Source organism: Serinus canaria, chromosome 1A (genome assembly GCF_022539315.1).
Source record: "Serinus canaria isolate serCan28SL12 chromosome 1A, serCan2020, whole genome shotgun sequence".
NCBI lineage: Eukaryota > Metazoa > Chordata > Aves > Passeriformes > Fringillidae > Serinus > Serinus canaria.
The window spans coordinates 57,405,211-57,428,680 of NC_066314.1; the positions used below are offsets into that span (position 1 = coordinate 57,405,211).

The 23,470-nt window shown below is 44.4% G+C and overlaps 2 protein-coding genes across 5 annotated transcripts; one reads left to right on the plus strand and one right to left on the minus strand.

The window, feature by feature from the left end:
- The first annotated feature begins 2,985 nt into the window (after positions 1–2,985).
- Positions 2,986–12,406, plus strand: LOC108962632 (killer cell lectin-like receptor subfamily F member 1). Of its 4 annotated transcripts, none has more exons than XM_030238495.2 (8): positions 2,986–3,131; positions 3,344–3,542; positions 7,721–7,870; positions 9,034–9,132; positions 9,765–9,905; positions 10,254–10,405; positions 10,835–10,947; positions 11,560–12,406. In XM_030238495.2, the coding sequence occupies exons 2-8, from the start codon at positions 3,461–3,463 to the stop codon at positions 11,693–11,695; spliced, it is 873 nt and encodes a 290-aa protein (XP_030094355.1). In that variant the 5' UTR covers positions 2,986–3,131; positions 3,344–3,460; the 3' UTR covers positions 11,696–12,406. The 4 variants fall into 4 exon arrangements, with proteins under 4 accessions (XP_030094355.1, XP_018774179.1, XP_018774180.1 ...); XM_018918634.3 differs by having other exon boundaries at positions 11,563–12,406; XM_018918635.3 differs by having other exon boundaries at positions 7,793–7,870.
- A 1,440-nt stretch (positions 12,407–13,846) lies between these two features.
- On the minus strand, positions 13,847–19,727 carry LOC103819693 (C-type lectin domain family 2 member L-like). Its single transcript, XM_018918640.3, has 5 exons — positions 19,607–19,727; positions 18,868–18,951; positions 17,883–18,067; positions 17,025–17,125; positions 13,847–15,428 (listed from the first exon to the last, which is right to left on the minus strand). The coding sequence occupies exons 1-5, from the start codon at positions 19,653–19,655 to the stop codon at positions 15,311–15,313; spliced, it is 537 nt and encodes a 178-aa protein (XP_018774185.1). The 5' UTR covers positions 19,656–19,727; the 3' UTR covers positions 13,847–15,310.
- Positions 19,728–23,470: the final 3,743 nt, after the last annotated feature.

Sequence of the window (23,470 nt, forward strand, 5' to 3'; positions counted from 1 at the left end):
TTTGCTAAGTGCTCTCAAGGCCACAGGTTTAAAAAAAAACTTTCTCAGCCATGAGGGTAAGAGACAGGAGCTCCACTAGACCTGAGGCAAGGCAGGCCATGTCTGTATGGCAGAATAGAGCACAGCAGGGAAGGACTAACAAAACAGATAAATACATTCAGTCTGTGAGTTTAAAAGTTTAAATGACATCTTTTTTCCTGCAGCACTGTGGGATAACCAAGCACAGACATTTCTTTATGGCAATAGGTGTCTGTCTGAGTTTAACCCTAGCTCTGATCATGCTTTCTGGGTGCTGCTTTTGCACCTTGCCATACAAAGAGGCTCTGCTATGATGTGGTGTTTTCGGGGTCCCCAGGATGAAGGAGGAATTAAGAATGTGACTCCATGTTCTTAGAAAGCTAATTTATTATTTTATGGTATTATATTATATTAAAAATGCTATACTAAAACTATACTAAAGACTAGAGAAAGGATACAGGTTACAAAAGAATGATAATGAAAACTCGTGACTGCTTCTAGAGTCCTGACACAGCCTGACTGTGATTGGTCATTAAGTAAAAACAACTCACATGAAACCAATCAAACAACCACCTGTTGGATAAACAATCTCCAGACCACATTCCAAAGCAGCAAAACAGGGAGAAGCAATCAGATAATTGTTGTTTTCATTCTTCTCTGAGGCTTCTCAGCTTTCCAGGAGAAGAAATCCTGGCAAAGGGATTTTTCAGAAAATGTGACAGTGACACTGTGACACAGCAGAGGGTTAGAATTGAAACCTAAACTGGACATTCACTCATGTAAATGACTGACTCCCTCAGTTTAGCCTGGAAGCCTCTGTGCTGCATCTCAGCCTTTGGGAACTGCATTTTATTGTCAGACTGGCAGTTCAAATTCTTTCAGATGTGCATTATGAGGCTGTTGGAGTCCTGGGCTGAGCTGCCTGTTCTGTGGCAGGAGGGGCTGGATTCTGGTTTGCTGGATTCTGCTTTGCAGCCCACGTTGCTGTTTTCAGTCTGCCTTTGCCTCCACATGCAGTGATGCTGTCACACCCACAAAAAGAGGTGACATCTGCAGTTGTCACCACGTTTGTTCTGTGCATAGCTGGAGCTGGTAACTGTGCTGCCACCAGAACGTCACTCAGTGACATCACTCAGGCTTGGCAGCTGGCAGGGGGGAGTCTGTGTACACTCAGGAGCACATCAGGATGGGGAATAACAGGAGCTCACATCCCTTTGCCTCCCCCCACAGAGCCCCTGAGGCTCCAGGCTGTCAAGCTCTACATGATGTGCAGAGAAATTAACCCCACACAAAAATCCCACTGTCTTTCCTTGCAGATGCTGCAAGAGAGTCTGGACCCTCAGATATCTCCACATTCTCCCAAAAAGTATGAAAATTCAAGGCTAAAACACCACTCCCCCCTCCCCAGACATATGGATGTTTGATACACAGCCCCTGGTATTTTAGGGGCCTCAAAGGGTTCTGTGAGGTCTGCATATTAATCCAGATTCATTTCCTGGGAGGAAAGAAGAGGCTGAGGCAAGGCTCTGCCTGGAGAACCCAAAAGACACAAGGTGAAGGTGGATGGTGCAATAAATTAAACTCAACCCAGATTACACCTTGTGAAGAGGCAGCTGAGGGAGCTGGGGGGCTCAGCCTGGAGGAAAAGAGGCTCAGGAGGGACCTTCTGGGTGTGCACAGCTCCCTGACAGGAGGGTGAAGCCAGGGGTGCAGCTCTGCTCCCAGGGAACAAGGGACAGGACAAGGGGGAACAGCCTAAAGACTGTACATGGTTACCTCTGGATGGTTGTGACTGGTTTAGGAGGAAAACGTGAGAAGAGACTGCTGAAGTGTGTGTGCAGTGATGGAAAGAGGCTGAGAATTCAAACAACCCACCTTCTAACTCTCCTTCATGGACTCAAGTGTCAGAAAAACCCCAAATAAGGAAATTGTGTTGGGTTCAGGGTCGGGTTTTGCTTATCTTTTTTTTCCATTTCAGAGCCTAACTATCCTGCTGTAAAGGATGCTGAGAAGTTCAGGGGAAAACTGATTCAGAGGACAAAGTTCTGTTGCATGTGAGGCTGGTGGTATGGCTGCTCTGTAGGTGTCTGTGAAACAAACCTTATCAGCTGCAGCTCACGGCATCGATTTATCGTTTATTATCAGATAATGAACCCCTCACAATTTAGATACATTGCTTATAAATCATACTCAGGCAGCACTTCTGACTAATCTGTTCCATGACTATCAAAGGTTCTTTTTTTTTCCCCCCACCACCTTTTTGTTTGTGCACTTAACACTGCTACCAGCATTGAATGTCGTAAGGGAAAAATCAGTAATAGGAGCTCACAGCCCCAGACTTTGGTTTTTTTCAGGTCCCTTTGAATGTAACAAAACCCTGCAAACAGCCTGTATAAATGTTATTTTCAAGAGACCCATGTAGGCTTGCAGACCTTTTCTGTGTTGAACTTGGAGGGAATTTTCTAAGTGGGAATAGGGTACAAAACCCCAACCAGGGAATGTCATGCACAGGACTCCATGTCTGAGTGTTCTGAATGTATTTTTAGATTTTAGAAGGTGTTCATGTTTCAATTAAAATCTGTGAGGCTTCCCCCCCTGACCTGAAATAGAGGACAAAAACAATGTCAACAAAATATCCTGCAGCAAACATGTGGGTAATGTAAAAGGAGTTAAAGGTAATAAAGGCAACTCAGGTTTTCCATCTGTGGAGCTGTTGGCTCAAGCAGGAAATAGTTCAAGCAATGTAGGAACAGCAGCTCCTTGTAACTACTGTTACAATAGTATGGAAACATTCTTGTAAAAAGCACTGATCGTGGTTTTTTTTATTTTATTTTGAGTTCATGTTGATGTACCATCAATATCACCTAAATTCAGCTGTTAAACCATTGAAGTACTTCGTGGGTGGAGCAGATTAGAATTTGAGTTACATGTTTGAAGCTGTGTGGTTGCAGTACATTAACCCCAAGACATCTTACACCGTTACATGTACTTCTTGTTTGTCTTTCTTTCAGGTGGATAGGCTGTGTCAGATCATGCACAGGAGCACAAAACAGCCACAGCACAGGAATTGTACTCTCTATTCTCCTGAGAACCAGCAAACCTTTCATACCTGTGTAAGTCCATTTTTGGGCATTCCTTAGAGAATTCCCTGTGCTTTGACCAACAAGATTTTTTTTCCTCATATATTAGTGAAAATGATGGGCTTTAAGCTTCATTTGCTTCTGTATTCTGAAGGGCAAGAAGAGACAGAATGGTGGCTGAAAACAAGCTTTGAAGCTGCACTGAAAGAAGTAACTCAGTGACTTCCTTTTTTTGTGTTTCTCAGCCTTCCTCAGAGCCATAGCACAGCATGTGAGTGTTTTGGAGGCAGGCAAAGCTGAGACAGGATGCAAATGACTGAGTTAAAGCTGCTCTTTCCATAGCTCTGGGGACAGGCTCACAGATGGCAGGGGATGTCACCTACGCGGCCGTGGCGATGCTGCCAAGGGAAAGGCCACACGCTCCTTCAGGGACACCAAACCCAGGTAAAACCTCTTGGGCACACACTCTCTGCTCTCTTGAGCTCTCTCTCTCTTTCTCTCTCACATTTTAAATTGGGTAAAACTAGAAGAATGCTGTAAGATGCTGCATAGGAAGGGCAAGAAGGTGGAATAGTGGATGAGATCCTCACAGTAGAAATCAGCCAAGCTGCTCCAAAGCAGAACCACCAAGGAAGAGCAGCTCAGGTCTGGTCCCAGGCTTTAAGTAACAGAATGAGAAAGAAAAAGTGTTCATTGGTTGAGTAATGAATATAATATTTCTTTTTAAATGAGTAACATGATCAAGACAATGCTCCACTGAATTACTACTTACCCACTAATCAGATCATGGAGATTATGTTCATGGAAAAGGAGCAGTAAAGTAACCAGTAAAGCAGGAAACTAGTAGAAGTCTAAAGTGCAGCCACTGTCACTGAAGGAAGTACTGAATGTCCCCTAAAAACTTCTTGCTCTTTCTCTTTAATTTTCCAGTGGTGATTTTCTAGAACCAAATTACCAATCTGTGATCATTTCATATTTTTGTAAAAAAGTCCCAAAGGATTAAGCCAGTATTCAGGGTAAGGAGATGATTTGAACTTAATTTTCTGAAGAAGTGACATTTCTAGTACTTGGAAAAAAAATGTAATTCATTCATGAAAGCATTGGACAAAATTCTGGATCACATCTAACATGAATGACAGCTTATTATGAGCAAATGGTGCCTGTGGCACCATTCTAAGGATATTTTTATGTTTTCATTAGTAATTATTGCATTTAATTCCTTAAGGAAACAACATTGTGTAATGAGCATGTTTAGATGATCTACTTACAATGGAGATTAATAGTGATGATAGTACACTGAATACATGCACTTAAATGACAGAAAATAATAGCTTTTATATATTTTTTACAAGACTGGTATCCAAAAGATAAAAATTAGTTCACTTTCTTTTATATATATATACATATATTATATATATATATTTATAGTTATACTTATATTTATAGTTATATATATATATATATATATAAACTATAATATAACTATATAAAGTGTATATATATATTATACCTTTATATATAAGTGTATATATATATATATATATATCTATATTCTATATATATATTACACTTTATTATATGGCATGAAATACTATCTTAAACTCTGTGTTTATGCACCTGTGGATGTTGTTTGCACTGCTGTAACCTGTGCAAAGAGGGCTTGCCTGGAATGTTACCCAATATCCAAAGTGATAAAACTTATTTGTGAAGGGAGACAGACATCAAATCTTGATTACAAGACATCCAAAACTAGTCCTTGATCATGCTGCCTAAAGGAAAAGCTCAATTTTGGACAGGCCAATTCCAGTGAAATTTATCATTAATATGTGGATGGCTCTTAGTAAACTTTTGTTGAACTGATTTTAACTCTTGATATTTTCTCACATGAAGTTACTGGCCATGATAATTAAGTGATTTTTCAATGCCCTGTTCCCTTTAAATATTTAACTTCTCAAAAATGCTAATCATTTTGTGGATGTTCTGTTCAAACTCCAGTGCTTCCATCCCCTTTAAGAAACAGGCACCAGAGATCCACCCAGTAGTTCTACAAGTCTTAGTTATTCTATCTCAAATATACAGAGACAAAGTCTCTTAAGTAATCTTTTCTTCAGTGTTTATAGCTTCCAGTCTCACTTTCCTCACTCTTATGTCTGATTATACTCAAATACATTTTGTTTGATTGGGCTTGGACTTACAGCTGGACTTCAGCTGTCACTCAGGTGCTCTGGATAATAGGGACATGTGGCCGCATTTCTCTTCAGAGAAAAGCAAGGCACAACTTGCCAAGGATGTTTTCTGGGAATCCCAGCCAGGAACCTCAGAGAAAGAAAAAGCAGTTTTTATATAATTCACTGCTCCTGTGTTGTGCCAAAGTAGAATGCAATATGGAGATTGTTTATCCAGAGTGATGGTGTTTTGTTTCCTTGGCCCATCAGGGCCAAGTGCATGTCCAGACTGTCGGTCAGCAGATAGTGACGAGATTCTGGGCAGTTGAGTTGAGTGCTTGTGCAGTTTCAGTTTAGATATAGTGTAATATAGTATAAAATGAGATAGTATAATAAAGTAATTCATTAGCCTTCTGATATCAATGGAGTCTCTCTGATGTTCTCCCCTGCTTTACAATAGGGACGAGGGGATTCTCGGATGCTCTGCCAGAGTGTGTTGAGGAGGATGTAGCAATGGCACTATCTGTGCACAGGCCTTGCTAGGTGTAGCTGCTGTTACCGTGCATGTGCTTCAAAACAGGTGTTCAAAAGTAGAAAACTGTTCCCAAATCTCAGCAAGGATAAACACACCTGGGAATCCATTTCCCAGCAAAATACTCCAACAGTTTTTGTGTCCCAATTCCCTCACAGATAATTTGAGAGGTGCCTGATTATGAATCCTGAGTGGCTACACAGAACTTTCCTTGGGAGAAGGACAAACCAAGGAGAGTTCAAGTCTACCACCAAACTAACCCACAAGCAGTTGTAGCCTGCTATTGGTTGTGCCCTTAACTTCTTCTTCCCCTCCTTAACCTCCTGGGCTGTTCCAGGTGTTGACCAGGGCCACCTAGAGCCTCTGGAGCTTCCCCCAGACCTCTGGATGTGCTGGCCCACATCTGGACACACCATTCTCTAATGGACCACCCCAGGAGCACTCCCTGGCTGCACATCGACCAAGCAGAAGGTTCCAATACACAGAGATGTTTTTCTGCACCTGACAATAGGCACAGGGAAGTGCAGTGAAATTTCAGTTTCAGTGGCTGACAGAGATCTCCACCTTGTTGTTGAATTAGGTGAGGGTGTGGAAGCACCTGGCAGAATTAAGGTTATGTGGTTTAAAACCCCCTGCTGACTTCCGAGGACTCTGCATTCAAATAATCATTCCAGCATTCAAATAATCATACCAGCCAGCACACACTTTAAGAGAAGGAATGATTTTGGTTAAATATTCAGCTTGCATGGATGAGGTTTTTTCTTATAGTCTTAGATATATTCTTTGAAGGAATAAATGTGCATTTGAGAGACAAATTATTTACTAATAGTAGCAGAATGTCTAAAATACTTATTTTAGAAGTACCTCCATTTACAGGGCTAGTGCATTTAAAAGTTTAAAAGTCCTGAGTGTTTTTGGAAAACTATTTACATTCTAAGAAGAAAAACTTTTAGGGCATTTGATTTGAAAACAATTACATTTAATTTACAAATTTTCTGTTGTTCATTGAATTAATAAATTGAAAGAAAGCAAACAACCAAGTGTATTAGGTCATATTCTCTAAAGCATAGAGTGTCTCCCTTATATGAATACCTTTATTTGCCAATCAGGTTCTCAGTGGGCTTTTTAACTGTAAAACCTCTCCATACTTCAGTAATTCTCATATGAAATGCTGCCTCATTTTAACCTAATGAGATTCTATTCCTCTGCCAAGTTTTTCCCTGATCAGTGAAATTTAATACAACACTTCTTTTTCAAAGCCCCAGTGGTTGCAAACAAGAGTGATAGCACAGAGGCTTATTCTTGATACAGATGGATAAAAACCTCTCAATTTATGGAACCAAATGCAATGTCCCAAAGGACCAAATACTGTCCACAACACTAAACAGTAGCTCTGCAAAATACCCAGGTAAATGATATTGAAAACATCTTCAGAAAGATCCACATGCCTTGAACCTGCACAAAACCCTTGGTTTTGTTTTGGCAACGTGCTCTTGGAAAACGATGTCTTCAACCACCAGGTCCATTGCTGCACCTGAAATATCCTGGGATAAACACAAGTCAAGAATGCCCCCAGGAATTACCTTGCTGCAGCAGCATTTCTCTGAGTGCTGGTTTGCATTTGGCACCTCTCTGCCCCACAGAGCAGGTGGGTCTGGTGCCCCTCCAGCCCCTGTGGTACCCCCTGAGATGCCTTAGCAACAGATGGGATGCTTGCCATGGATAGGATCCAGGTCCTTCCCATCCTTCAGCCTGTTTGGCTCCTGCTCCAGCCACACAGCACCCAGCAGTTCAAAGCTTATGGAGGAGGCTTTTCCTGCCTGACAGCAGGAGGAAGTGGTAAATCATCATCTTGCCTGCCGTTGCCTAGGAAAGGGAAAATGCTGAACAAGCAGCCCTGGAAACACACCCCTCTTTTCACACAGGCTCCGCCTTTATTGTTCCTCCACTTGGTGACTGGCACAGCCACAAATGTCAGCGCTGCCCTCTCCTTACAGGAAACACCATCACATATGCTGAGCTGCATGTGAAGCCCCAGCCCCGAGGGAGCAGCAGAGCAGAGACTTCCGCTCCTGGTACTGTGCAATTTTGTTTGGTTACTAATTATAGATGGAGTTTTTCCTATTGCCCACCAGTGAAACCTGTTATCAAGAGCCTTTTGTACACTCTCTCCATGAAGGGCTGATCTGTCATTTCATCTGCTGCTTTTCTTCCTGGCTTCTCAGATTTTACACTTTCCTTTCCAAAATAATACTGAGAGATGTTTTAAAAATAATTTCTAAAAATGCCTTTGTGCCCTACATGGGAAATATAGTAAAGCAAAGAAAAATTCCATGGGCTTTTTAGAACCCTCATGGGGGAAAGAGTTCCAGGGATGCATTTGGCTTTGGAAGCAGGGTAATGCCCAGGCCCCTATGTGCCATTAGTGCCTGGTGATTGTCACCTTCCCTGTACTGGGAACATCATACCAGATAGGTCAGGCAGCCAGAGGATGGAGTAGTTGCTCATCTCACGCAGGTAAGGTCAGGGAAACAGAGGTTATGACAGTGCACATCTGTGTCTTGTGGAACTGGCACCTTAACCCTAAATCTCCTCGGGTTCTACAGCTTCCTGAGTGTTTCCCTCTGACACAGGACGAATGCCAAACAGCTGGAAAGATGCTTGTTTTGATGCACTTCGCTGTGCTGTGCCAGGGGGTGTCAGTATGGAGCTTTTTTCCTGTGCTTTTAGGGAAGTTACCTTTGCACTGCAGGACAGGAACAGTAACGCTTGGGAGCAGAGAGGAGGAACACCCCACAACCCATCCCAGATACCACAGCCACCCCTGAAACCCTAGCCCATCCCTGACACCTCAGCCTATCCCTGACGCCACAGCTGTCCCTGACAGACACCACAGCTGTCCCTGACAGACACCACAGCCATCCCTGACACCTCAGCCCATCCTTGATACTTTCCCTGAACTGCTCTGCAAGGTCCTTGCAGGGTGTGTGGGGGTAGGTGAGAGGAGGCAATGCTTGAGAAAAATAAGTCAAAGGAGAAAAGGCAAATTCTTATGAGATCAAACATTTTGATTTCACTTCCACGTGTGCAAAATGGATGCAGATTTTTAAAGAGTTAAATGCCACTGCATCCTCCTGACAGCAGACTGATTTTGGTAGATGATTTCTCTGTTGTTTCCCCAGTGTTAAGTTTAAGAGTGCCAAGACCTTAAGCTGCTCTTCCTCCTGCCTCCCTGCAGGCTGCCAGCACAGGAGCTCAGCCTGGTTCTACGTGGCGCTGGTCCTGGCAGTCCTCGTGCTCATCCTGCTGGGAGTCGTGGCCATACAAGCCAAGCAGTGTGAGTAGATCCTGCCTCCTGCTTCAACCCTTCACTGCAGACATGGTTAAACCTCTGAAAGAGCTGAGAGAAAAATTCCCTTAGTGTCATCACACTAAAAGGTGTCAACTTGTACACAAATAGAGGAAATGAGAGAATCCTGACAAGGGCCTGCAGTGACAGGACAAGGGGGAATTGCTTCACACTGACAGAGAGCAGGTTTAGATTGGATATCAGGAAGAAATTCTTCCCTGTGAGGGTGGTGAGGCCCTGGCACAGGGTGCCCAGAGAAGCTGTGGCTGCCCCTGGATCCCTGGCAGTGTCCAAGGCCAAGCTGGATGGGGCTCTGAGCAACCTGGGATAGTGGGAGGTGTCCCTGCCCATGGCAGGAGGGTTTTGGAATGAGATGGTCTTTAAAGTCTTTTCAAGCCAGGCCATTCCATGAACATCTTCTCAGGAGGGCTTTGCTCACTGAGCTTTACTCACTGAGTTTGCTCATAACTGTGTCTGTACCAGGCAATGTACTCAGAGACACCCTCACATTCACAGTCTAGCTCTGGGTACAAGACTGCATTTCCTTATCCTTATTGTTAGCCATGATCTCTTTCTCTTTTTTTTTTTTTTTTTTTTTTTTTGACTTTGGGCTGTTCCAGTTTTGAAGGGCAGAGCAGGAAAATCAGGAAGTTTACCCCACTATGGTCTGAACAGCACCAGCAGTGACATTTCTTCAGAGAGGACTGTCTCAGCAGCACTCCTGAAACAGCTCATGGAGGAGCTGTGTGAAGATGGACAGGGTGAGACCCATTACTTCTTTCCAGCACAGAGGATGTGTGGTGTGCACAGTTCTGTTGTCTCTGTTCCCATTTCTCTGACACCCTGCAGTTTATGGGAACTCAGGAAGCATGGTGCTCCTGCAGAGCAGTGAAAAATCTAAGCTAACATTTTAATCATGATAGTCTTGCTCCTCTGTTGATATAAAGTTTCTAGTATTTTCATTACATTTCTATCTGCCAGGAGCTGCTGTCAGAAATGCCATATATCCTCCTCTTGTCCTGGAGAACACTTTCCAGACAATGGTTCATAAATAGGGGGAGGAATTCCATCCATTGCAGGAGCTAAATATTCCCCCTGTCTACCCACAGGGACAACATGTGAGCTGTGTCCCCCTGGCTGGCAGCTGCACAGGGGCAGATGTTACTTCTTCTCTGAGGAGGCCCGGAGCTGGGAGGACAGCCAGAAAAACTGCCTGGCCAGGAAATCCCAGCTGCTTGTCATTGAGGATGAAATTGAGATGGTGAGTCTTACAGCAGTGACAGGACTCAGCCAAACATTTCTCCAAGAGAAAATGGCCTGGATGTCAAGAGTACACATAGACAAGCAAGAGCCCCATCAGGGAAGGGATCTGAGTGTCCCTGCTCAGGAGCTGGGCTTGGGAATGTCAGCAGAGCAGAGCTGAAGAGGAGAAGCACAAGAGGTGCCAAGTGTGGAAGCCAGAGTAGTTTTGACTGGGAAGAAGAAATGCTGGGGGCTTTCCACTGCTTGGCTCTGGGAAGAGAGGAGGCTGGTCGTATATGTGGGCTGATGTAAGGGGCTGCTCTGCCATGGCTGCATCCCTGCCCTTGCTCTTCAAGAGGAAATAAAAGCTGTGCATGAGGCAGGAGCATGACCTGGGCACAGGAGGAAAGCTCTTCTGTCAGGTAACATCCTTCTAATAATTCCACAGGAATTTATAGACAACAAAGACAAAGATACCAAATATATCTGGATTGGCTTGGATGCTGAAGACATGGAGAAAACATGGAGTTCAGTGGAAGATCACAGAGTAAAAGAAAAGAGGTGATGATTTTGGGGGGTAGGATATCTTTGAGGAAAGCAAAGTGTGGTATCCCTGCTTGGAAATACAATTCTGAATCTGAGCTAATTACCCAAAGCACAGATCTAAGCCTGCAGCCTCAGGTACCTATTCAGAGTCTATTTCATGGCCAGTTCCAGGTCAACAGGTTCCCACTGGGTGCTTTGGGAAACTGATTTCTGCCTCCAGGACTAATCATAGCCACAGCTCATATATTTATTAATGCAGAGATATTATTACACACTTCTGCTGAAATCCCTGCCAACAAACTCTCTCACTTTGCAGACCATGTGCTGCCTGCCTCTGTTGAAGGTGATGCCAGTCACCACATAGCACTAGCTGGGATCTCTGCAGCTTTCTTCAGCACTGTGGCTGCATGGGGTGGATCCTTATCCTTGTAACACTAATAGTGCCAAGCATCCATTTCGCAGAAGCCAGCAGTCCCTGCTTGGGTGCCCAACCCACCTTTGCACAGCTGCTGTGCTTCAAGGGGGTGATCAAGTGGGCATCGTCCACCCCCCTCACCCAGAGCACCACCAGGATTTTTAAGCAGTGCTGAGTTTAAGCAACTCATTGCATTCCTTTTGGTCTCTCAGCAGGACAGCTCTAAAAAGCATCGAGGCTGACAAGAACTGTGCTGTTTACAGAAGGAAAAACCTGATTCAGGCAGATAACTGCCAGACCTTAAAGGAGTGGATCTGTAAGAAGAATGCAACTTTGCTGGTGCTCTGAGCCACATTTCCAGACAGCAAGAAGAGCTTCTCATCAGAAGACCCTTTTACAGACAAACCAACTTGTGATGTAAATAATTTTCATCAGACTTGCAGAGAAACTTGCACTTTGCTGTGCTGTACTCTCTTAAGTCAGCAGACAGGTCCTGCAAGAGGGCAAGCTGTCACACGAGGATTTTGGGGTGCTGAGCCTTCACACAGATTTTGGCAGCAGCTGCCTCAGGAAGAGTCAGAGGAGAAGAGATACTCGTGGGGAGGAGCACTGTGCACATAAACAGTGTAATGTGCAGGAATTGTGGCCCCTGTGGGGCATGAAAGGTGTGCTGGGCCCTCTGCTGCCGGCAGGAAGCTGCTGAGCTGAGGATTTCTTATTTGGGTTTCAGGATTTTAGTGTTTGCTGAAGTTGTGGGCTTGGGGGTTTGTGGTTTTTTTTTCCTTGGGATCTAATTGTGACTCACAGAAGTCACAATTGAGGGCTGGGAAAAAATGCATTTATTGGACAGTGTCTTTTTCAAAGCTGCTGCACAGCTACTGGTTGTAGACAGCAGAGCAGGCATGGAGTGACTTGTAACACTTGTGGTTAATGTGCTGATTGCTCCCATCTTCTTCTGGTGCTGAGCCTTGGAATCTGAAGGGATTAACTAGGGAAGGGTCTTGGGCTGTAAAACAACATTGCAGTGCAAGGAAATAAAGTTGATAACCTTCCTCTCCACCTATATTTTGTCCCTTTACATTGTAAATTCCAATTTACACTGTAAATTCCACAATTATGGTATGATGAGGTACCAAAGCCAAAGCCTGGTGAAATTAATGCCTGGGAGTGCACTCAATAAATGCATTACTTAGGCATTGAAGTGTCATGAATAAATGCTATTTCTGGGTCTAGAACACAAAAATGCTAAGAGCAGTCTGACCTAGTGTCTTTATTAGATTCACTTGTTTGACAAAAATGAAGAAATGTCATTAATTGAAGGTGCTACTATGACAAAAATGGCACCAACTGGAATTTAAGTCCTTACAGCAATGAGAAACAAGTCTAACATGGCTTTTGAGATGGTGAGCCTTTACCTCGTCTTTGCTGTGATGCACACAAATAAAGGCAGTTTCTCAGAGATGTTTTTTCATACCTGTGCATGCCTGGGGAGCGTTAATGTCCAGCACTTAAGGGCTGCAGAAGTGTGAAAGTGAACTGTACCCTCAGGGACTTCCCTTCAAACAACAGCAACAAAAAAATCCCAGCACAGATTTGTCATGAAGAATGCAGCATCAGCAGCTCAAGACCCATGAGAAACTGCTGTTATGTAAGAAGAAACAACAAAAATCACCCAAACTCAGCACAGCACGTGAGGGGAAGAGGATTGGTTTGTTCATTCTAGACAGAGAAGCAAAGAGAAGGAAAACGTCAGAAATGAGTAAGATAATAATCTATACCTATATAATACATGCTTTATAGAGAGAGAATTTCTGACTGCTGAGAAATTTTCACTTCAGGGTACTCACAGCACACCCTTCTCCATGCAGTGGAGTTGACAACTACTGGTTTTCTGGCAGATCTTTCTTGATTCATGCTGAATTTAACAGGAAAAACAAACTCCTGCATGCTGGCTTCTCTCAAATTAGTTGTGGTGTTTAGGTTTTAACAATATTCATGAAACATCTACAATTTGGGCCTTCCTGCTATTATTCATGTAATTAAACAAGTTTTTGCAGGGCCTTACTGAAGTTCTTACCTACAATTTAAGCAGTCACTTATTAAAGGAAAAAAGAAATAGAAATTACCATTGAAGTAATGAAAAAACTTCATCAAACTCCACTCTGAGTAAAGCAAGTTGGTAGAGTTTGCAGCTTGACCCTTCTTTTCTTAACATCACCGAAGAAGTTCATTGCATCCCTGAGGAGTCAAATTCCAGAAGAGCTTCCCCTTTTTAACCTTTTGTTAAAAGTCTGACTCATTATGAGGTGTAAAAAGGGAAAAGCATTCTTTTTTGGATCAAATATTCTGTTTCATGTCAGCCCCAACATTATGATTAAAGATTTTTTCATGTTCAAAACATTAATGTTTTACGTCACTTCAGATTTTCTTTTTCACCAAAATGGTTCCTGAGATGAAAAATACTTTTAATATCCTATATTAAGATACAAACCACTGCAATTCAGGGGCTCTGTAAAGATATTTATTAAGTATCTTTTCAGGACTATTGCACATACCATATTCTTCAGAATCAGGTTAATGTAAAAACATTGCAGAATAACACTTTTCCCCCAACATATAAATAAATAGATAATTAGGCTTTTTAGACTGTAGAGTCCTGCTACTGTGCCTATAAAGAATACAAGCAATTAAGAAAATTGTAATCCAGTAAAATTAGTGATTATATTTAAATAAACATCTGAAAGGCACAAGTTGCTGACCATGTGTATGGTCCTGCTACAGTCAAGTCCTTCTCTCACAGAAAATAACGAAGGTGAACTTCCCATTCTTCCTTCTCTGGAAACTTCACAGTTATATTCCTTCTAGGCAAATCTGCTTCCTCTGGGTTAAATGACACTTTTAATCTTTGGACAATCTGCTAGACATGTGTGGGACTCAGACAATCAGAGGGTTTGTACCCTATTCCTGTTCAGGCTCCCAGCAATCCAAGAGCACTGGAGGCTGCTGCTGAAAATGTCACCTACACCAGGAAACACTGACTGTCCATCTGGAAATGTCCCCTTACTCAGAAGCCTCACACCAAGACAGGCACAGGGCATAAGGGAAACACAGAGAAACATCCCTTGCTGCTAATTCTCTCATTCCCTTCTCCTGATTTTGCCTCCTTGCACTGAGGACTATTCCTACATTAATGCCTGCAGCTTCACTCTCACTCCTCCAGTTCCAACTCTTCTCCCCCCCATCAGTGCAGATGCTCAGGTAAATAAATATTCTTATCTGTTCTGACCTTTTTTTGGCTAAAGAAAGTGTTGTGAGAATAACTTCAGGTGCAGTGCAGCTACATAAATCAGCTTGACAGTGTTATCACCAGGATTTAACAAAATTAATGTAACATAACTTTAACAAAACATGGAATAAATGCAAGGTACATCCCATCAAACAGAAAGAGAGGAATTTGCTGTGATCCTGTCTAAAACAACAGTGTTTACTTCTGCATTGCCCTGTATCCACGAGGCACTGGCAGCCCTCCAGACAGACCCACTTCACCACCCATGCACACAGAGCCTGGCAAAGGAAAAGCAGAACAAAACCTCCAAGTGCACACCCAAAAGGGAAAGAAGGAGCAGCTGCTCCTACAAGAGAAGAGTAAATGGAGTTCTTTTTGCTGTGCTGATGAAAGCTGTAGTTTCTTTTTGCTGTGCTGATGGCACAGCAAAAAGAAACTACAGCTGGGCAGTAGCTGGAAAAATGGGCCAAGGAAATGACTTATCAGGATGCTGAAGAGAGTCTTTAAAATGGTATCTTCAAAGCCTTCCTCCATGGGTGGAGAATTCTGGCTACCAGAAAAGTCATTCACCTCTGGGTTGGAGCTGGGACACATTCCCAGGTCCCAAAGTGTAGACACAGCCTGTGCAGGCATCATATCAGAGCTCTGAGAGTCAGGAGTGGTGGGTTTGTCCACCTTTATCTTGCTGAGTTGATATTCAAGCTACAGACCCATTTCCTGGTTAAATAACATCCTGAGGCTGAGACTCCTCTGGACTCCAGATAGGCACAGCTGCCAGATCCTTTTACTTCAAACCTGTCAGGGAGAAGGGAAGACAGGATTACTTGGACACCCACAACCAAATATTGCAATAGAGCAAAGGCAGCTTTGGGCATCTCTGGTTCTCTTTGAATTCTCTTGGAATAAAGCCTGATTTATCTCAGGCAAGGCACGACAGGAGGATGATGTTTTGTGCCTTGAAGAGAATACCATGGAGATTATATTTTCTTAATGGCATCTTGTACCCAGGATACAAAACCCAGCACTTGCAATACTCCTGCATCTTGTTTAGTGGTCACTAAACATGAAGCACACCCTTAGAGCAGAGACTGAAACTCAGGTTTGCCTTTCTCAGGGATGCTGTGCCATCAAGATGGGCACCACCACCTTACACCTCCACATCCTCCTATCCAGCCAAAAAGTTCCAGCAGAAGCTGTGAAGGAAATGCACCTGTAATTTCTCCCTTCCTCAGAACCCAACAGGCACCATGATCAAGGGGGTGGGAGGAAACAAGAGGTAAACCTCTGTTTCCACACCATAGGTGTCCCTACATAAGAGGTAAGGGGGTCCTTCAGCAACTGTTTTCAAAGGGCTATAAAGTTCTGTTGATAGGCCAAGCAAACTGGAATGGTCTCTGGAAAAGCCAAGGGACAAATCCCCACCAGTGTAGTGACACCTGAGCTTAGATATCAAGGTGTTTGCCCTTCCCTTCAGGAGGAGCAGTTTGAGGCAAGCAGTGAGGCAGAAGTCCAAGGATGGGAGAAGCTCACTGAAAATGAAAGCATCAGTGGATGTTTGTACTGCAGACAGGATAAAAGAGTGGGAAGGACTGAAGTTTTCAACTTGAGGTGCTCATGTGCTCCTCACATCTCACATTAAATGCCTTTGTCAGATCAAGCCTTCAGGGCTTGGGGATGAAGTGAATATACTCACACATCACCAGTAGCGTCACAGACTTAATAGCATTTAAATTTTCCACTTTTTAAGGTAATTTCATACTTGTGAAATCTCCTTGCTTATGCCTATCAATGGTAATTCTGCCAACTCCTGCCAGCAGCTGCTCCAGGATGAGCTGCAGCAGTCTCTGAGGAGATGGGACAGTTGCCAGGGAGAGGAACAAAGTGCCCCACACCTGGCACTGCTGGCACAGAACACAGGGCCCTGGCCACAGAGCAGCTCCTGCAACATAAATTCACATCCACCTTCCCCTCCAGCAGCCTCTTTCTGAGGAACATTCTATAAAAATGAAAACATGTCTTAGCAGTCTCCCAAAACTGTTGCTATTAATCTCACACAGCTTACATGCAGGTTTGTATTGTTGCAAAATATATTCCATGATAAAGAATTCGTGTCACGGTAATCTTCCCTTCCTCCCCCAATTCCCTTCCTCCCATTGCTTTTGTGTCTCTTGGTTTCACTTTCTCTAATGTCTGTTACCATCAGCCTGCCTCATGTTGCTTTTCATCTGTCACAATTTTAACAATGCCATGTGAAATCTTTAGCGCAATCCATACCCTCTCCATCCCTTCAATATAATGACAGAGATTTCCTACAAGTCACTAGACCTGTATTATTTTTCTTACTCTCCTAAAATCAAGTATCACCAGCAAAACCCCTCCACATCAACTTACAGTTCATTGTCTAATGCTTTTCCATTTACCCAAAAGAAATCTTCATTTATTTTATAGAGTCCAATCCATGGGTCTTGTTTTGTTATCTTCATCATAAACCTCTGTAGGAATAAACCCGCATGAGAAAAGTTCTGCATGTTCAGTCCAGCTAGCAAAATACAAAGTCTTTGATCCGGGGCAAAAGCAAAACAACAATCAAGCCTTTCCTGCTGAGGAAACAATATTAAAACCTAAATACACAGAGAATGGTGACTGAGATAGGGCTGACTGACCTAGAGAGAGGCTATTCTAAAATATCAAGGTCTGCTATCAAGGTCTGGAACAGTACAGAAGAATATATTCTCCTAGGCCTTTGTTCAGGGTGGAATCTTTCCTAATACTGTGGTATAATATAAAAAAAAAAAAAACAAATACTCCAAGCTGCACTTTGGGTAACTATCTCCTAACTCCAAAGGTCACAATTAACAATTTACCAACTTGTGTGTCATTAACCTATCTCAATACTTTAAACAATTGTTTAATTAAAGATAAAACAATTGTTTGTAAAGAGAAAACAATTGTTTAATAAAAGATAAATCAGATGCAACAATGTTTACCCTGACAGATGCCCTCAATATGACAAGTTATAGCTGTGAGCAGCACCACATTTAATTCGGAGAAGTACTCAGAGGTTTTCTAAACCATCAACTGCTCAAACTGATGTTTCCTGTTTTCAGGGAGAAGAAGCATGAAATCTTCTCCTGGCTGTGACTCATTGTGGTCTTACATCAGCTTCCTAACTGTTCAGCTGAGGAGGATGCAGAAGCAGTTCCCTGGAAGAGAACTGGGGGGAGAACAGGATCCTTTTGGTTCCCTTACCAGCTCCTGGTGATTCTCGATGACCAGCAGGGAAGCATTGTAGGAAGAGCATTGGCTCTGGCTGGAGTTCCAGGCAGCCTCACTCTCTGAGAGGAAGTAACACTTCCTCTGGAAGTACAGCCAGCCTGATGGACACAGCTCCAGGGGAGGACACACTGGAAACACTTTGGCCAGAGAAGGCTTTACTGGGAAAAGACAAAAAAACAATCTACCCATAACTTCCAGCTGGGAAAGGTTTTACTTTCTGACTGCATAATCTAAAATAATCCCAGTCTAGCCACAGCATTGTTTCTTCCGCCCAGCTGAAATAATTATTGTAAACTAATGATATATTCTGGATCCTGCACCCTTCTGCCTCTTGACATACCCTTAAAATGATGGTCAGGGACAGGTTGGTAGAAGTAGCTGAGAAGATGATCATAAAGTATCACCCAAGGACTCTTCTACAGCTTAAAAATTCCAACAACTCCAGTTTTTGCATGCATTGCTTCCTTACAGTTGAATTAATAATTTTGCTTATTATAGTATCATTTTTGAAGGACTGCAGATTGGTAGGACAATCTTCCTGTTGTTTGTTTTCTTGAACGTGGATTAAGACCAACAGTGATGTGACAAACTTGATACCAAAAGTAAACTAAGACTAAACTGAGCCCTCCCTAGCCCCACTAAAGCATGTTGAGTTGTTCTTGTACTGGCCCACAATTTCAAACAGAAATCACAGATTCACACAGGATCACAGAGTGGCTTGGGTTGAGAGTGACTTCAAAGATGATTTTGTTCCACCCCCTGCCATGGGCAGGGACAGATTCCACTATCTCAGGTTGTTCCAAGCCCCATCCAGCCCGGCCTTGGGCACTTCAGAGATGAGGCAGCCACAGCTTCTCTGGCAGCCTGTGCCAGGGCCTCAACACCCTCCAAGAATAAAACCCCAAACTCTGCTAATTTCTATTGCTAATTATATTTTCTTTTAAAATTCCTTACTTACCAAACTGAATACATGAAATCAAAATGACAGCAGCAATAAGGACCCCAGCGACAGCTCGCCACAGCCAGAGCTTTGAGAACAGACCTGAACAAATCAATGCAAGGGATTAAAAAACAAAACAAAACAAACCCAAAATAACAAATAAGAACCAGCTGACAGGGGAGTAGAGCCCAGGACACGCAAAGCTGTTAAAAAAAATTGTCTTTCTGTGGAGAGCAGGCTGGGAGCAGAAACATTTAGCTTATCTTCACAAGGCTTATCAGCTAACAAGAACTCTTTGAGTTACTGTAAATTTTAGTTACATCATCCAAAACTTAAAGCGATCCGAAAAGAAACGAGCATGGGAAAAATGACGGTGGACACTAAGTGCCTAAACACAGCACAAATAAATGAAATAAGAAAAGCCAGCGGTTCCTGAGCCCAAAACTTTTCCTGAAAATATCCAGCTTTATCTCACAGCCACAGCTGTATAGTCTCCTTTTGCTCCCCTGTCCCCTCCAGGGCTCTGGAAGCACACACGCCCCGCCACTGCCCCGTGTCCGGCTGTTGGGGCAGTGCCGGGCCGAGGTGTCCCCACAGGAGGGTCCCCTCTCCGGGCGGTCGCTCTGCTGCCAGCCCGGGGCCTTTCCAGCGGTGCGGCGGCTCCCGGGCGGCACCCCCGGCTCCCCATGCTCCGCAGGGATGTCCCGGATCCCCCCCGGCATCCCAGCGCGTCCCCTCGGTGTCCCCCGCCCGTCACCTTTGGTGCCGCGCCCCGCGGAGCCGCCGCGTTCGGCGCCGCTGCCCATGGGCCTGGGGCAGGCAGGGCCGGAGCCCCCGGCCGCGCTCGGGCCGCAGCGAGCCCGGGCCCCGCTCCCCTCGCTGCCGCTCCCCTCGCTGCCCTCGCCGCAGTTCCCCTCGCTGTCGCTGCCGCTCCCCTCGCCGCCGGCCGCGCTGCCGGGATGCGCCAGCCCCCAGGGGCATGGCCACAGAGCCCGGGCTCCGTGCCGAGCGGGGCCTGGGAATCGTCACTCCGCAGCTCCAGAGAAATAGGAAATGGGGACGCTTTCAAGGAGAAGTCGGTCCTACAAAATCTCACCGGGATCCTGTGACATCAGCAAATTCCAGGAACTAAGACGAAGGGAGAAGACTCTGGTTTGGTTTTGTCTGGTGGGGCTTTTTTTTTGGTTTTGCTTTTTTCGGGTATTTTGGGGTTTTTATGGTTTGGATTTTTTTTCCCCCCAATTATATTTATTTAATATTTATTAATTTTCTTCTTTTGTATGGAGAAGGAGAGTAAAACCAAGTATTTAAATGTTGATTACTTAAACCTCTTTGGAAAACCTGGCCAGTGATTTGCTTTACCTAGAAGAACATAAAGCCTGGTGATGCTGGCTTGGCTGTGGGTATGAAGGTGCAATAGAAATTTCAGCATTGCTTGGAAGACAGTGCCACACATATCATCCATTTTATCTGGTGGTTTTGCACAATAACTGCTGTACTTACAACAGATCTGGGCTGTGCTGTGTGTTCTAACAGCCTGAGGAACACAGCTCCAAGTCATCATGTGGGCTCTGTGCGAGGCTGGAGCAGAATTCAGCAGTGGTTTATCCAAAATAAGCATTCTTCTGTACCTGGGCAGGAAACTTCAAACAGAAAACCTTGGGAATGGGGGGTTACACTTAAAGCTTTCACTGCAGTCTCCAATTACTTTGATTGTCAAGGATTCTGAGCAGTGGTGAGTTGCTGAAAATCGTCTCCAGGTGTTTATGTTTACAGCTTATAAAGAGCCATATAAACTTTATACTTCCATAAGTATAATTGGAATTGCGGTTGATTTTAGCCTTTGCCTGCAGCAGGAATTCATTTAAGTGCTGAACTGGGAGAGCTGGACTGGTCAAAGTTCCCAGGAAGGCACTGGGGAAGAAAAGGAAAGATATAAGGATGAAGAAGAATCCAAAAGATATGTGTGACAAGGCTTAAGGCATGGTGGCTTAAGGGAGGCTAGGGACTGAGGATCCCCAAGAGAGAGAAGAGGTGATGGGTTCAGAGAGAACAAGCTGGAAGCTTTTCCAGAGGTTTTGCAAGACATGAATCCAGAGGGGCAGAGGATGAGAGGGAGATGTGGAATTAGGGCAGCAGGGAGGTTCAGGACCTGCCTGATGTAGAGCATGTTTTACATACAAGGACAGTGGAACATTGGTGTGTGCACAGCTGGCATTCTAAGAACAGCTTATTCAGCATTTATTTGCTCTGAAGGAGTGGCTTGGGCTCCTGCCATTCAGTCCTGCCTGTCACTGTCACAAAAATAGCATTGTGGCTTTTAACCACAGAGCATTCAGAAGTGAGTGCTCTCTTTGTGCTCACCCATGAGTACAGAAGGTAATTCTCACAGCTGCAGGAGGTTCTCCAGGCTGGCAAAAAAAACCCTGAGAAATGCTGTCAACATAGCTGTGAATCATCTGACCTCAAAACTAATGTTATTAACCCCAGATGCTTGTAACTGAGACACTCACCTTCACCTTCACTTTCCCTGATCAGTTTGGCTAAGAAGCCTCCAGTCAATTCCTAAAATAAAAGTTGGTTTTCAAGATACTAATTTCTTGAAGGCAAAAGGCAGAAATTCCCTCCAAAGTGAATCACTGGAAAGTTACTTTAAAATATTGCCATGATGTAGGGAGAAAAATGCAAGCATTCTAAGGAAAAAGCATGGCATTGTACAAGAGGGCTTTCATGGGACTGACTTGAAAAGTCAGAGTTGGATCCTGTGGTGCTGCCTCCTGCCTGCTGCTACCCCAAATAATCCTTGATTATCTTTTGTCACTCATAGAATGATGGAATGGTTTGGATTGGAATAGGCTTTATTTTATTCCAACCCCTCTGCCATGGGCAGGGAACTTTCCACTATCCCAGGTTGCTTCGAGCCCCATCCAGCCCCCATCCTTGGACACTGCCAAGGATCCAGGGGCAGCCACAGCTTCTCTGGGCAACCTGTGCCAGGGCCTCAGCAACCCCCTGAGTATTTTTCCTAATATCTGCTTTAAATCTTTTCTATTTTAGTTCAAAACTGTTCACTCTTGTCCAGTCACTATCTGCTTATGTAAAAAGTCTCTCTCCTTCCATTTTTACAAGCTCCCTTCAGGCACTGCAAGGCCACAGTGAGGCCACTCCAAAGCCTTCTCCTCTGCAGGCTGAACAATCCCAATTCCCTCAGCCTTTCCTCCCAGCAGGGCTGCTCCATCCCTCTGATCCCCTTGGTGTCCCTGCTCTGGCCTGGCTCCAGCAGCTCGCTGTCCTTCCTGTGCTGGGCCTAGGGCTGGATGCAGCCCTGCAGGGGGGGCTCAGCAGGGTGGGGCAGAGGGGCAGAATCCCCCCTGCCCTGCTGCCCTGGGGCTCTGGGTGCAGCCCAGCACAGGGGGGCTCTGGGTTGGGGCAGGGCGAGGTCTCACCCACAGCACCCCCAAGTCCTTCTGCCAGGGCTGCTCCCTCTGCTCATCCCCAGCCTGGATTGATCCCAGGGGCTGTTCTGACCCAGGTGCAGTGCCAGCACTTGGTCCTGTTAAAACCCCATGAAATTCCCATGGACCACTTCCCAAGAAAGAACAGAATTCCTTTATAGATAATTTGTGACTCACCATAGAGCAAACATCACACTTAACACCTTGAAAAATCACTCCCCATTTGAAGCCTTTGCAGCCACAAATCCAAAATGGTTCCAGAAAGTCCAGTGTATGCTAAAAAGGAACCCACTCTGCCAGTGACTGCTGCAAGCTCTGTAACACTGTCAGTGCTACCTTTAAGTTGTTCTTTGTGTGTCCTGAACCCTGCTTGCTGTTCTGACAGCAAATCTGCATTGGCATCCTCCCTGAACTGCCAGTTTGGCAGTGAGGTCCATTTCTTGTGTTGGTGCATTTGTCATTTAGAACCAGATAAAATTGTTTGCATGTGCAATACTGCATTAACTTCTTTTGTTTACATAAAGTATCACTCATCTCTGAGATGTCTGTTCATGTCTGTCTCTGCTTACTTACTTCTATGCAACAGTTTCTGGCCTTTCTAATGGTTTGGGGTGGTTTCTTTTAAGAACCTTGCCTTCATTCACTGTCTTCTCCCACAGCAAAATCAATATCCCTTGGTTGTGATTTTTGCCAAGATACTCAGAGCATTTTTCCACCAAGTGTATCCTAAATACCACAGCTGGCTTGAGACGCAGTTGGGATATAGGTCCATAGAAGTAGGGTGAGCCCCAAGGATCAGCTCTTGGAGGTGTCCCTGTCACAGGTTCTCCTTGATAAAGGTCACTAAAGTAGCCAGTCCTGTGTCCAGGATGTGCCCCTCTGGGGCTGTGCTGCCAGCCTGGCCTGTCCCAGGGAGTGTCACCCATTTCCCAGCTGCAGCAAGAATTAAACCAGCCTGGCATTCCCTGAGGCACTGAGCATGGAAGGAGCGAGAGGTCACACTGGAATTGCTTAGGGACTTCTTGGCATTGGCATCAGGATTAGACCCTGACCACACCAGAGTGAGGAGGAAATGTTTCACACTTCCCTTGCAGTAGGGATGTCAGAGGTAATCCAAGAATTACAAGCTGTAAAGTGGAAGTTTATTGTAAAAGTTAGCTCACAAG

Coding starts and splice junctions, on each gene's coding strand:
- LOC108962632 (XM_030238495.2), top strand. CDS start 3,461: ATGGCAGGGGATGTCACCTACGCGGCCGTGGCGATGCTGCCAAGGGAA. Junction 3,543..7,720: donor TTCAGGGACACCAAACCCAG/GTAAAACCTCTT, acceptor CTTTTCACACAG/GCTCCGCCTTTATTGTTCCT. Junction 9,133..9,764: donor GGCCATACAAGCCAAGCAGT/GTGAGTAGATCC, acceptor GGGCTGTTCCAG/TTTTGAAGGGCAGAGCAGGA.
- LOC103819693 (XM_018918640.3), bottom strand. CDS start 19,655: ATGGGCAGCGGCGCCGAACGCGGCGGCTCCGCGGGGCGCGGCACCAAA. Junction 18,952..19,606: donor CGCGGGGCGCGGCACCAAAG/GTGACGGGCGGG, acceptor TGATTTGTTCAG/GTCTGTTCTCAAAGCTCTGG. Junction 18,068..18,867: donor GATTTCATGTATTCAGTTTG/GTAAGTAAGGAA, acceptor GTCTTTTCCCAG/TAAAGCCTTCTCTGGCCAAA.